At 35.6% G+C, this 14,010-nt stretch overlaps 1 protein-coding gene across 12 annotated transcripts in view; it reads left to right on the forward strand.

The window, feature by feature from the left end:
• The window catches only part of LOC125671775 (uncharacterized), a 35,860-nt gene that overhangs the window by 3,218 nt on the left and 18,632 nt on the right, over positions 1–14,010 (forward strand). For 3 of the 12 annotated variants that reach the window (XM_048907665.2, XM_048907672.2, XM_048907670.2), the window contains exons 2-10: positions 1,798–1,892; positions 3,384–3,503; positions 4,036–4,137; positions 4,642–4,782; positions 7,356–7,461; positions 8,969–9,042; positions 11,711–11,845; positions 12,704–12,794; positions 12,870–12,904. In XM_048907665.2, coding sequence (XP_048763622.2) covers positions 1,798–1,892; positions 3,384–3,503; positions 4,036–4,137; positions 4,642–4,782; positions 7,356–7,461; positions 8,969–9,042; positions 11,711–11,845; positions 12,704–12,794; positions 12,870–12,904 — 899 coding nt within the window. The remainder of the gene's footprint in view (positions 1–1,797; positions 1,893–3,383; positions 3,504–4,035; positions 4,138–4,641; positions 4,783–7,355; positions 7,462–8,968; positions 9,043–11,710; positions 11,846–12,703; positions 12,795–12,869; positions 12,905–14,010) is intronic. The other 9 variants (XM_056161173.1, XM_048907667.2, XM_056161174.1 and 6 more) reach the window with 5 other exon arrangements.

Here is a 14,010-nt window from a genome sequence, read left to right on the forward strand (position 1 = left end):
CATTTATTAGAAATTACATTGTGTATAGACATCAACTACAGAGTGAAAAACCACTTCTGTGTTAGTATATGCAGCCTACCTTTTAAAAATTAGGACATTTCCCGATTTAATCCTATCTAGATAGAACCTTGAAGTGTTTTTACTTTCAATACAATCAAGGTTTGTTAGACCCAATCAGACGCCTTCGTCCGTATTTTAAGACGGGTTGGGTTAAGCGAGCTACTAATCCGACAACTGTACATGTACCACCATGCATACCGAGCACGTGTTCATTCGCGCATACTTACAATGTACATTTCCAATGTTTTTGCCTTTTGATATCTTTACCAATTGTAATGTTATCCTATCTTCATGAATGTGCTGCACTAGTGCACAATGCGCGTATGAATCTTGATAAATAAAGTATACGTCTATTTTAACAGCTTGGAATTCTGACAGAAACAAAAGTTGATATGAAATTTTCAATTTAGGAAATACATGAGGGTATGAACCGCAGCGCTTCATGCCGGCGTACTTCATGAGGCATGTTACTCGCTTTCTTGATATCTATTGGGATTTAAATGATCACACCTTCAGATATTTAGGTAAATACCAGCACCCGAAGCAGATTTAATTTACTTTACCCCCCCCCCCCCCCCGAAATTTAACTTGGTCGCTTATCCAGGAAATACGAGTCAACAACAACATTGGAATAAATCTAATTGAATGTGTGCATACAGATATAATGCATGCTAGTTTTTACCGTAGAATATACAATAACTGGGAGTTTACTGTTCGCATAAGGTCATCCAAACACATATAGATCAGGTGCAACAACTGAGTTATGCTCGTATTATAGTTTCTTGGGATTGAACCAAAACTTGATCATTCATCCGTGGACAATATACTGCACGTGTGTACGTGAATGGACAATATACTGCACGTGTGTACGTGAATAGACAATATACTGCACGTGTGTGCGTGAATGGACAATATACTGCACGTGTGTACGTGGACATATTTAAGCGGGATTCAAATTTTAGCGGTGAAACAAGAGCGCTAGTTTATAGTTGCATTAAAATATGAAAATCTCTGTTTATTCATACATGTATATATAACAAACGCTAGATCATGACTACACCAAATAGTGCATCAGCTGCGACTGCGCCAAGTTTTAAATACGCTAAAATAAGTACACATACAATAGTTCTACTGAAGCACCCGACACCTTGCTGCACATTTACAATCTAAATACAACTATTCTATGACGAAGTTGATGACATGCGTTCACGGGAATCCGACCCTCATTTTTTTTACGCCCAATGAGGACTCCTGGACTTAAATCGATATACATGTACATGTACATGTCTGATCATATGCAATAGGATAAATACCTATATTCCTATGAAATTACATAGAAATAAGGAATAAATGCGTAGTTTGTTTGTGTCATGAGTGTATGAATGGGAATAGTTCTGTATAACCGGCCTAAATTGTCCCATACTTTAATCTTTTTCATACCTTCATAATACAAACAATCTGAATATTCATTCTGTAGAAAAGATTATTTCTATCATATTATGATTTTCACAGAAACAAAAAATGAAATACTAAGTGCTTTGAATTGAGTATTTCATCATCATTTTCCCGTATGGAATATCGCCTTTGTTGCTAGAAAAACAAACTATAAATGTTGAATAATGTGTTGCCTTTTTTTCTAATCTTATTGAACGGTTTACAACCCTGCCAATTCATCAATTTTAAGGAAGACAAGCTATCATTATTTGAAATCAATGTTTAAAACGTATTCTTCTTTAGCTGCACCAAACATTCGGAGTGACCAGATCACGTGTGAAATCTGTCACGTGGCTGTCCATGATCTGCAGAAACTCGTAGCTGAAAATGCCACACAGGTGAGTGAACTGATATTACGTACGTTAAAACGTAAGCAGTGACCAAACTGTTCGCAGAATATCATAACTTTGGTGACTATTTGAATTACGTCGTCATCGAATGAAAGTATTTTTTTTAACTTGCCCTAATGGTAGAGCGGTCTAGCGCGTTGGTTACTGTACATGCTGTTAGGAGATTTGGACTAGCGCGCTGGTTACTGTACATGCTGTTAGGAGATTTGGTCTAGCGCGCTGGTTACTGTACATGCTGTTAGGAGATTTGGTTTAGCGCGTTGGTTACTGTAAATGCTGTTAGGAGATTTGGTCTAGCGCGCTGGTTACTGTACATGCTGTTAGGAGATTTGGTCTAGCGCGCTGGTTACTGTACATGCTGTTAGGAGATTTGGTCTAGCGCGCTGGTTACTGTACATGTTGTTAGGAGATTTGGTTACTGGTTACTGTACATGCTGTTAGAAGATTTGGTTACGCAGGCTGTGGTGGAAGTAGATATAATAATAAAGGGAATTTTTTCTGTGTTATATATCAAATATTTGTTCACTTAATGCAGTTATGTTTACCTAAAAGTTCATTACAAATTTTGTGCTTGATATAAACCATTTCAAATGCTGTGTGTCTTCTATAATCTTGTTAATTTTTTGCCTCAAATACATAGGCCAGAAGTGGTGTAAACTAAATATGGATTCTAAGAAATTCCAAAAAACTTTTAGTACATTTGAAATCTCAAAACATTTCTCAAATCAACATCAAAACGTATGACTTTACAACACTTTACACGACCATTCCACACGATAAATTAAAGACTGGGCTTTCTGATATCGTAGACAGCTGCTTCTTCCATAATAATGCAGAAAGGAAATATTCAAATCTCGTGAACAGTCATCCAAAACATAACTTTGTGAAACACAACTCTGATTCTACTTACAAAGTACTCTGAAGTTGATATTAAAACTATACTGGACTTCCTCACTGACATTATCTTCGTACTGTTTGGTGATCAGGTCTCCCAACAGTCTGTTGGAATTCCCATGGGCTCGAATTGTGCTCTTTTATTAGCTGATCTGTTTTTATATGCGTACAAGGCAGAATTTATTCAAAAGCTTCTACATTGTTACACCGTTCTTGGCACACTGATTTTGACTACGGATAAATCCGTTTACCTGATCAAGATATAGGGCTCACGGCGGGTGTGACCGGTCGACAGGGGATACTTACTCCTCCTAAACACCTGATCCCACTTCTGGTATATCCAGGGGTCCGTGTTTGCCTAACTCTCTATTTTGTATTGCTTATAGGAGTTATGAGATTGATCACTGTTCGTTATCTTCACCTTCCATTGCTATTTGACAATATTTAAACATAATTTCTGATTTTCCAACACTATCACCAATAGATCAGTCACTTTTGTGTCCGATGAAAGGGTTCAAAATTTGATTACAGTTAAACTGGTTTGAGTGAATGTCTTAATTTTCAATGATTAAATTATTATTTTAGGCTACAGTTGAAGAAAAGCTGGAGGACGTATGTAACAGACTCACTTCGCATGTCGACGATTGCCTAGGGTTTGTCAGATCTAATGCTCCAAACATTTTCCAAACACTCTCACAAAAACTGGTATGTGCTTCACTGGGAGTTCATTCAATTTGTGTCATGACTGCTCCAATCATAAGTATATTCTTAAAGTCTTTTGACTTCTCAAAACGTGTGTCAGTAGGACCTCTCGGTATATTTATTGTGACTTCCCCGTTTATAGGTTTAATATAGTGTTTTCATATTCACGCATTATATATTAATTGCAATGGAATGAAGAAACTGGGACAATCAAATTTAAGATCCTTAAATCAAACGAAAATGTTGAAATATGCAGTGTAAGTGTGATATAGATAAATTTAGAATCAACATATTAATGTCGTTTCATCTTTACTGATACAGTGTGTCTGATGCTTTCATTTTTTTTTTTACTAATTTACTGTAAAGCAAATAAGTATTTGATTTTACAAAATAGACGTAGTTGGATAATGTACCATATCAAGATTTCTATTGCTATTCATTCTGAAATCTATAATGAGTAAATCATTGTTAAAGAAGCAAATCGCATGCTATCTCTATGTGCACTTTGAAAGGCAATCTTTTAAAATAATTCTAGGATCCTGAGAGTATTTGCATACTGTTAGATGTGTGTCCAAAAGCGGGGAATCATGACGAAGAGACGACGGCTGTAACAGGCAGCGAGCTTTCACATGAACAAGTAAGGCGGAGATAACCGATAAAGCTATTTATAGAACGGTAACTTACACAGGCTAATTCATGGAATTAGTTGTAACACTATCAGAATTGTTCTAAAGACCTACAGTGGAGATTATTACATATAAAAGCTATAAAATTTTCATTTTTTGTTAAGTTGTATTGTAAAGGCGAATCTCGAGGTGACTCGAACTTCGATCTCGAGAACTTAACGTTCTCTTGAAGTGATTTAGTCCCGGTTTTTTCTTTATAAAACTAAGAAAATTTACTCTTGATCTTTCTAACTTTTGATCTCTCTGAGTTTTTGATCTCTCGAAGTAACACATAGGTCCCTTTACAACTACGACCACCATTTGTAAAGTATGTAATTGGGGAAAGGGATGATTTTCTCCATTAGAACTATTTAACACTTGTATTTTCAAACCGAAGTTATAATTCGTAGAAAATACTATGGTTAGTACCGTAGAATTCCAAAATAATCATTTGATATGATATGGGATGAATTTAGGCCAGTCCATTAGAATGTGAAATATGCAAGCTGCTGATCACCGAGCTGGATACGCTGCTGAAAGAGAACAAGTCGCAAGAAATCGTCATAGAAACTGTCAACAAACTATGCAGCGCTCTGCCAGACTCTTTCAAGAAATTTGTAAGTATAGACTAAACTACTGTGTTTGTTAATATTTTGCGACAGTATAGGTATTTTAGTAATTATGTATATTGTGATATGGATTTGTGATAGATTCTTTAAAATGCGTTCACCAGAATCAACTGAAATGATATCGCACCTGTCGAGTATTAAATCTAGAAAACTTATACAATAACGAATAAACAATAAAAATCAATTTTTAAAAAGATGAATATGCAGTACTTTGTACACATTTTTATATCGTCTAAACTACTGAGCTGAGCTCAGTGGTACTGTAAGACGTCTGGTACTGAGATGACGTCAGTGGTATTGTAAGACGTCTGGTACTGAGATGACGTCAGTGGTACTGTAAGACGTCTGGTACTGAGATGACGTCAGTGGTACTGTAAGACGTCTGGTACTGAGATGACGTCAGTGGTACTGTAAGACGTCTGGGACTGAGATGACGTCAGTGGTACTGTAAGACGTCTGGTACTGAGATGACGTCAGTGGTGTTGTAAGACGTCTGGGACTGAGATGACGTCAGTGGTGTTGTAAGACGTCTGGGACTAAGATGACGTCAGTGGTGCTGTAAGACGTCCTGGGACGAGTGACACCATACATGTGGTTATCCCGTTTCCATTTTGTTGCTATAGCAATATTCCTAATAAATTCAAATTTTCTTAATAATTTTTTGTCAAATTATATCAAATGTGTTTCACAAAATGAAATTATAAGGAATGATTGATTGATTGTATCTTGTTTAACGCCCCTCTCGAGATTCTTTCACTCATATGGAGACGTCACCATTGCCGATGAAGGGCTGCAAAAATTAGGCCTATGCTCGGCCTTTGAGCTGGGGGGGGGGATCTTTATCGTGCCACACCTGCTGTGACACGGGACCTCAGTTTTTGCGGTTTTGCGCTTTTTTTTTTTGTTTATAAACCGCTTATAAAGAAATTTTGTAACTTTTAAATGTAACTTCACATAGATTTTGAGTAAACCATCAACACTGTCCTTACGTTTTTTTTAAAATACGTCACGTGGTTTGTTGACGAATAACTTTACAGTATAACTGATACATTTTAACACCAAGAACAGGTGAGACGAAAACACATGAATCACTGAAATAACGAAAACTAGACAACACACGAATAATTAAAATAACGAAAACTAGAAAACACGAATCCTTAGAATAACGAAAATTAGAGAGACAATTCTACTCGAGGTTTCTCAATGATATATATTTTACTCCTGACATTTACGGTACAATTCACTTGCATCTTATATATCTTCTTTACAAAAAAAACCTCGCGGTATCTCATCTGCAGCCTCCACGACCATCAACTGAAACAGGTCTAATGCATAAGATATTGATATGCATTTATAAGTCAATAACATTCATGTTGAAATTAGATCTTAAACATAATAAAAATGTCAATATATCATTTGTTTGATTTCAAAAGTCAACATACAAACAATTTGTAAATATTAACTTGAGTCCATTCTCAGTTTATGGCCATGGAACCCGGGTTATTTTAGAGTTTGCCAGTTTTGATAGTTTCTGGTATCGGCAAGTAATAATACAAAGTCGGCTCTTTTGTATTACAGAAGGGCATTATTGAATTATTGCAGCAAAGAAGGGAAGAAAAATCTTTCGATCAATCGGAGATCGAACCCGGGATCATTGTATTAATTTATAGTTGGGTGATCTAACCACTGAGCTAACCAACTGGCCGATATTACTTACTTGTGCCCATCGCTTCTCTCGAAGCAAAGGTTGTCAACAACAGTCCGCCAGACTCCTCGGTCTTGGGCTGCCCTCTCTAGCTGTTTCCAAGTGTCTCCGCGTCTTCTTGCTGTGTGCCTCAAGATCGCGTCGCCAGATGTTACGAAGCATATTAATATTACTTCTATACGAAATTTAAACCTTATTCGGAAATCATACAAGAACTCTTCATAAAGAGGAGATAAAAAAATAATTTTAGAAAAAATGTCATAACCTTGAGCATGTTAACTGCTGATTTAATGCAGCAAGCATTACATTTCCGAACAAGGTGAGGGACGAAATGATGACCTGTATAATCATAACATAACCTTAAATACAAAAGATTGACAACCCCTCATTGCAATTCATATTGCTTCAGATTGCATACATGTAAATATATATATATATATATATATATATATATATATATATATATATAGATTAAAAAAATAACCAAGTCTCCCAGTATATGACTACAACCAAATTATATGAAATGACAAAATATGCCGTATCTCGAAAATACCAAGAAAGCGGGAGGCCATAAAAACCTTTCCATGAGGTCACAGAGTTCGGGCCCAAAACGGGCTTAGCCCCTGTGCATGAGGTCTATTTGAACACTGCAGTGTTTACACGCAAAACACATTTGTACGGGCATGATATTATCTAAACTTTTGAATATAAGTTGTAATTTTGTGACATTCAATAGCAAAAGTATCTACGCTGGAATACTTGTGAAAAAATGTTTTCAAACTACCTTGTTAATTGATTTGAATTTAATAACACTTTGAGCAAAGACGTGTTAATGAATTGAATTCATTTTGTTTAGTGTGATGCCTATGCACCGCAGATAATAGAACTCATAGTCTCTGGCGTCGATCCAAAGAAAGCATGTGATGACATTAAATTGTGCGCCGAAGGAGGTAATACACAAGGTAGATTATCTAATAATGTAGCAGTCAAATAATTTTATATATCACTATGTGGTAGGGCGATAAGGGTGTTAATATGATAAATATCATACCATATATTTTATTCTATCAATTTAACAAGAGACAGGTATTTAACTCACCTGTGCTGACAACTGAAGTGTACTTTCTGGTTGAGATGTCATGTCCGTTGTGTGCCTGTAGTTTTTTTTTATATTTTTATTTTTCGTTCCAAGGCTATCGAATTAACTCAAATGTAGTCGGAAAATGGTATGATCAGTATTAAATTGAGATAGGCTACTGACAAATAAGTTGATGTTACAGGGGTTTCGACAGTCTCATTTAAAGTCAGCATTTCACAAATTCTATGGTCGTTATAACGATATAATTTACCAATACAACCTGTCATTGGGTCAAATGTTGTCTGACGTGATTCATACCAACTGTTAGACCGTTATTTACACCCTGATTTTTACTACGGATTACTCCGTTTACATGATCAAGGTATGGGGTTCACGTCGGGTGTGACAGGTCAACTGGGCACGCTTACTCCTCCTAGGCACCTGACCCCACCTATGATATGTCCAGGGGTCTGTGTTTGCCCTTCTATTAATTTTGTATTTTTTGTACTTATGAAATTGATTACTGTTCGTTATCTTCACCTTTATAGGAGTTATGAGGTTGATGATTGTTCGTTATCTTCACCTTTATATGAGATATGAGATTAATCTTTGTTCATTATCTTCACCTTTATAGGAGTTATGAGATTTATCACTGTTCGTTATCTTCACCTTTATAGGAGTTATGAGATTGATCACTGTTCGTTATCTTCACCTTTATCGGAGTTATGAGATTGATCACTGTTCGTTATCTTCACCTTTATAGGAGTTATTAGATTGATCACTTGTTCGTTATCTTCACCTTTATAGGAGTTATGAAATTTCGTTATCTTCACCTTTATAGGAGTTATGAGATTGATCACTGTTCGTTATCTTCACTTCTCTCTCTCTCTCTCTCTCTCTCTCTCTCTCTCTCTCTCTCTCTCTCTCTCTCTCTCTCTCTATATATATATATATACCAGAGATTGGATCAGGTCCTAGGAGGGGTTAGCATCCCCTGTCACACCCGCCCTGTGGACATGACATGTGCATTGAAGATTTAAAAAGTTAAAATTACGTCTTGGAATTAAGTTTAGTCTTATTTATAAGGTCAATGGAACCCAGGTGAGCTTTGTGGTCCATCGAGGTCTTGTTGAATAATACAAACAACTGCAGATAACATTTAATGTTTTGATGACATTTGTCATAATCAAAACACTGAAAAGGGCAATAATTAAATCTCATAAAATTAAAGATCAACTTCATAAGATTAAGTTGTTGTCATATTCCTTTCTAGAAGATCCTCTTGCCATTGGGCTCTTAAGCAGCCAATAGATCTATGTGTTTTGATACAATCTTATAATAATATAATGACATTTGTTTGCTAATTATTTATCTCTTAATTAAAATGACAGTAGAGATTAATACCTCCACGGGAGAGAAGGAAACCCCCAGAACTCAGAGGACAACAGAGGTGAGGACATTGAAGGTCATTATCAAGTATCAGTGATCACGATAAACAAGTATGATGTGAAATTGCCTATGTATATATATATATATATATATATATATATATATATATATACAGTGAAACTTCTCTAAACCGGCCGGCTCTCGGACCGGAAAAAATGGCCGGTTTAGAGGGATGGCCGGTGTACCGAGAATTTAGCAATTATAGACATTTTATCTCAATATTCACAAAGTAGGTACTGTTCACTTTGATCTGGTGATCTATAATCAATTATCGGTGGAGATCAAATTAGTCCGTTTGTACCTAAATATAATTATGAATTACAAGAAATATTCTCGTTGAAATCATCTAATTTTAAACTGAAAATCTATAACAGGATACATAAAGAAAACACAGAGGCCTATTATTGGAATTCCTCTTACCTATAAAAACTCTGTTTACATTCATCGCTTATGTCATTAACAATTTTAAAAAGTACAGTAGTAAATATGAAATTGTAATTTGAATATTTCTTTAGAATTTTAAGTCTATGGAAACCAAGAAAATTAATCTATCTTTTAATAATTATCAATAACAGTCATGGGTTTGTTCTTTATTAACTACCGCTTATATCCATACGAAAGTATGGTAAAACAATATGGCGTTTGATACGGTATTCATTCAATAATTTCCTAACTGTTTTTAGCTCACCTGAGCTGAAAGCTCAAGTGAGCTTTTCTGATCACCCGTATTCCGGCGTCCGTCCGTCTGTCCGTCCGTCTGTCCGTCTGTAAACTTTTCACATTTTCAACTTCTTCTCAACAACCACTGGGCCAATTTCAACCAAAGTTGGCACAAAACATCCTTAGGTAAAGGGAATTCTAAATTGTTAAAATAAAGGGCCAGGCCACCTTCCAAGGGGAGATAATCAAGAAAAGGTAAAAATAGGGTAGGGTCATTCAAAAATCTTCTTCTCAAGAACCACTGGGCCAGAAAAGATGAAATTTATATGAAAGCTTCCTTATATAATGCAGATTCTAAATTGTTAAAATCATGACCCCCGGGGGTCGGATAGGGCCACAAAAGGGGATCAAAGTTTTACATACAAATATATAGGGAAAATCTTTAAAAATCTTCTTCTCAAGAACCACTGAGCCAGAAAAGCTGAGATTTATATGAAAGCTTCCTTATATAATGCAGATTCTAAATTGTTAAAATCATGGCCCCCGGGGGTCGGATGGGGCCACAATAGGGGATCAAAATTTTACATACAAATATATAGGGAAAATCTTTAAAAATCTTCTTCTCAAGAACCACTGAGCCAGAATAGCTGAGATTTATATGAAAGCTTCCTTATATAATGCAGATTCTAAATTGTTAAAATCATGGCCCCCGGGGGTTGGATGGGGCCACAATAGGGGGTCAAAGTTTGTTTTTTTGTTGTTTTTTTTCGGTTTTTTTTGTTGTTGTTGATATAGTGCAGATTCAAGTTCGTTAAAATCATGGACCCCGGGGATTGAATGGGGCCTCAAGGGGGTCATCAAAGTTTTACATACAAATTTATAGGAAAAATCTTTTAAAATCTTCTTCTCAAGAACCACTGAGCCAGAAAAGCTGAGATTTATATGAAAACTTCCTGATATAGTGCAGATTATAAATTGCTAAGATCATGCCCCCCCACCCCGGGGGGGTCGGATGGGGCCACAATAGGGGGTCAAAGTTTTACATACAAATATATAGGAAAAATCTTTAAAAATCTTCTTCCCAGAACCACTAAGCCAGAAAAGCTGAGATTTATATGAAAGCTTTCTGATATAGTGCAGATTCAGGTTTGTTGAAATTATGCCCCCCTGGGGTAGGATGGGGCCACAATAGGGGATCAAAGTTTTACATACAAATATATAGGGAAAATCTTTAAAAGTCTTCTTCTCAAGAACCATTGGGCCAAAGAAGTTCATATTTACATGAAAGCTTTCTGACATAGTGTAGATTCAAGTTTGCAAAAACCATGGCCTCCAGGGGTAGGTTTGGGGCCATAATAGGGACTACGGTTTTACATGCAAATACATGTAGATATGGAAAATCTTCTGATATGGACCAAGGTGACTCAGGTGAGCGATGTGGCCCATGGGCCTCTTGTTTACATTTTGTACAGAATTTGGAAGGGTCTCTTGGATTAGCTAAGTGTCAATTAACACGCTTGACAGCACAGGTAAACAATAGAAATTGAAGAGGCCACTAGTGTTTTTCACACCTCCGATGGATAATTTCATACCTGGCCAGTTGGTCAGTCAATTTGCACACCTGGACGATCTTATTTAACCTTTGGCCAAGATTTTCTTGTCTTCAAAAAGTGGCTGGTATGTTAAGGGTAAATTACACATGTTTGTTAACAAATGTACTTTAAAAAGTGGCCGATGTCCGGTTTTCAGGGGTGGCCGGTTTTGTAAGACTTTCTTTGTAAGGAAATGTTAAGATTTCTGCCGGGACTTTGAAAATCGGCCGATATTCAGGGAGAACCGGTTTTCTGAGGGGCCGGTTTGGAGAAGTTTCACTGTATATAATAAACAATGAATATTTGAAATGTTTTGTATAATATATCAAATTAGTATTTACAAAAGTGGGCATGTTTAATTCTTAGAGTTTCAGAATTTATATATGGTTTTCCATCTCGTTTAGATAATAAAGTTCTTTTGTTGATTAACAGGACCCAATATGTGAAGTTTGTAAACTGATTGTAACTGAAGTAGACTGGTACCTAAAACGGAACGCCTCGTCGGAGTCAATCAATGTGACAGTTAACAAAGTTTGCAACAAACTTCCATCAGCCTTCAAGATATTGGTATTCGTAACATATTTATGACTCTACGATACACTTACTTTGCTTAAACATGAAAAAGCAACATCGATTTAAGAAAATATATCATAATTAAGTCTTATTAACTTTGTGTTTTGCAGGGTAATGTACAACAGTTAAAGTACAACTAAATTCGTATTTTTAAAAACGTTCTGTGAAATCATTTATCACTTTCATATTAATTAACGAATTTAGTTGGCAGTGTATGCTTTATTGTACAAGACCTACTACAAACAAAGCATCTTCATAATCCCTAGTATTTGGTGTAAAAGGTAACACCTACATAAGAAACTGTTCACCGTTTATGGTGAACAGTATGACGTGCACATAACATGTATTCAATACAGGAAGACAACTATCAAGAATTAGCGTGGTTTTCTAAAATATACAAGACTTTCATGAAAAGTTAGTACGTCATCAGCTGCGGCATGTATTCTTATACCGGATATCGCCTGTCTATCTATCTATCTATCTATTTATATTATATATCTATCTATCTATTTATATTATATATCTATTATCTATCTATCTATTATCTATCTATCTATTTATATCATATATCTATCTATCTATTTATATTATATATCTATTATCTATCTATCTATATATCTATTATCTATCTATCTATTATCTATTTATCTATTTATATTATATATCTATTATCTATCTATCTATTTATATTATATATCTATTATCCGTCTATTTATCTATCTATCTATCTATTTATATTATATATCCATTATCTATCTATCTATCTATATTATAAATCTATTATCTATCTATCTATTTATATTATATATCTATCTATCTAATATAACAAGTATTACGATGGTTGTGTTGCAGTGCACTTCTATGGCCCCAGGAATCATCAAGCATTTGGAGGCAGGGTTTGAGCCCGCATCATCATGTGTGTATCTAAAACTCTGCACCTCAGGTAAATAGCGTTCATCTTCCATTCTTGTGAATTTCGATGCACCTACATAAGTTGTTTATTTTGTCTTATTTTTAGTTTCAGACCTAGTTCAGTTGAATCGTAAAATTGAGGTAAAGTATTAAAACTTACCGGTACATTTTTGTATCAATACATTCAACAGCACACTCGATAGGCACATTTTATTATTTACGCTTATGTACATCCATTAGGTACATTTAATTACAGTATTTTATATTGTCTACGCCTAATTGTACCGTCATTTGCTATTTTTAGCTCACCTAAAGGCTCAAGTGAGCTTTTCTGATCAAAATGTGTCTGTTGTCTGTCGTCGTAAACTTTTCAAATCTTCGACTTCTTCTCAAGGCCAATATTCAACCAAACTTGCCACAAAGCATCCTTGGGTGAAGGGCTTTCAAGTTTGTTCAAATGAAGGACCATGTCCCTTTCAAAGGAGAGATAATCACAAAAATAGGATGGGGTCATTTAAAGTTTTACATATAAATATATAGGATAAATCTTTAAAAATCTTCTTCTCAAGAACCACTGAGCCAGAAAAGCTGAAATTTACATGAAAGCTTCCTGACATAGTGCAGATTTACGTTTGTTCAAATCATGGCCCCCGGGGGTTGGATAGGGCCACAATAGGGATCAAAGTTTTACATGCAAATGTATAGGAAAAATCTTTTAAAATCTTCTGCTCAAGAACCACTGAGCCAGAAAAGCTGAGATTTACATGAAAGCTTTCTGATATGATGCAAATTCACATTTGTTCAAATCATAGCCCCTGGGTGTATGATGGGGCCACAATAGGGGATCAAAGTTTTACATACAAATATATAGGAAAAATCTTCTTCTCAAGAACCACTGAGCCAGAAAAGCTGAAATTTACATGAGAGCTTTCTAACATAGTGCAGATTCAAGTTTGTTCAAATCATGGCCCCTGGGGGTTGAATGGGGCCACAATAGGGGATCAAAGTTTTACATAGAAGTATATAGGATAAATCTTTAAAAATCTTCTTCTCAAGAACCACTGAGCCAGAAAAGCCGAAATTTACATGAAAGCTTCCTGACATAGTGCAGATTCAAGTTTGTTCAAATCATTGCCCCCGGGGGTTGGATGGGGCCACAATAGGGGATTAAAGTTTTACATACAAATATATAGGAAAAATCTTCTTCTCAAGAACCACTGAGCCAGAAAAGCTGAAATTTACATGAA

This window comes from Ostrea edulis, chromosome 4, assembly GCF_947568905.1.
Source record: "Ostrea edulis chromosome 4, xbOstEdul1.1, whole genome shotgun sequence".
In the NCBI taxonomy this organism is placed as follows: Eukaryota; Metazoa; Mollusca; class Bivalvia; order Ostreida; family Ostreidae; genus Ostrea; species Ostrea edulis.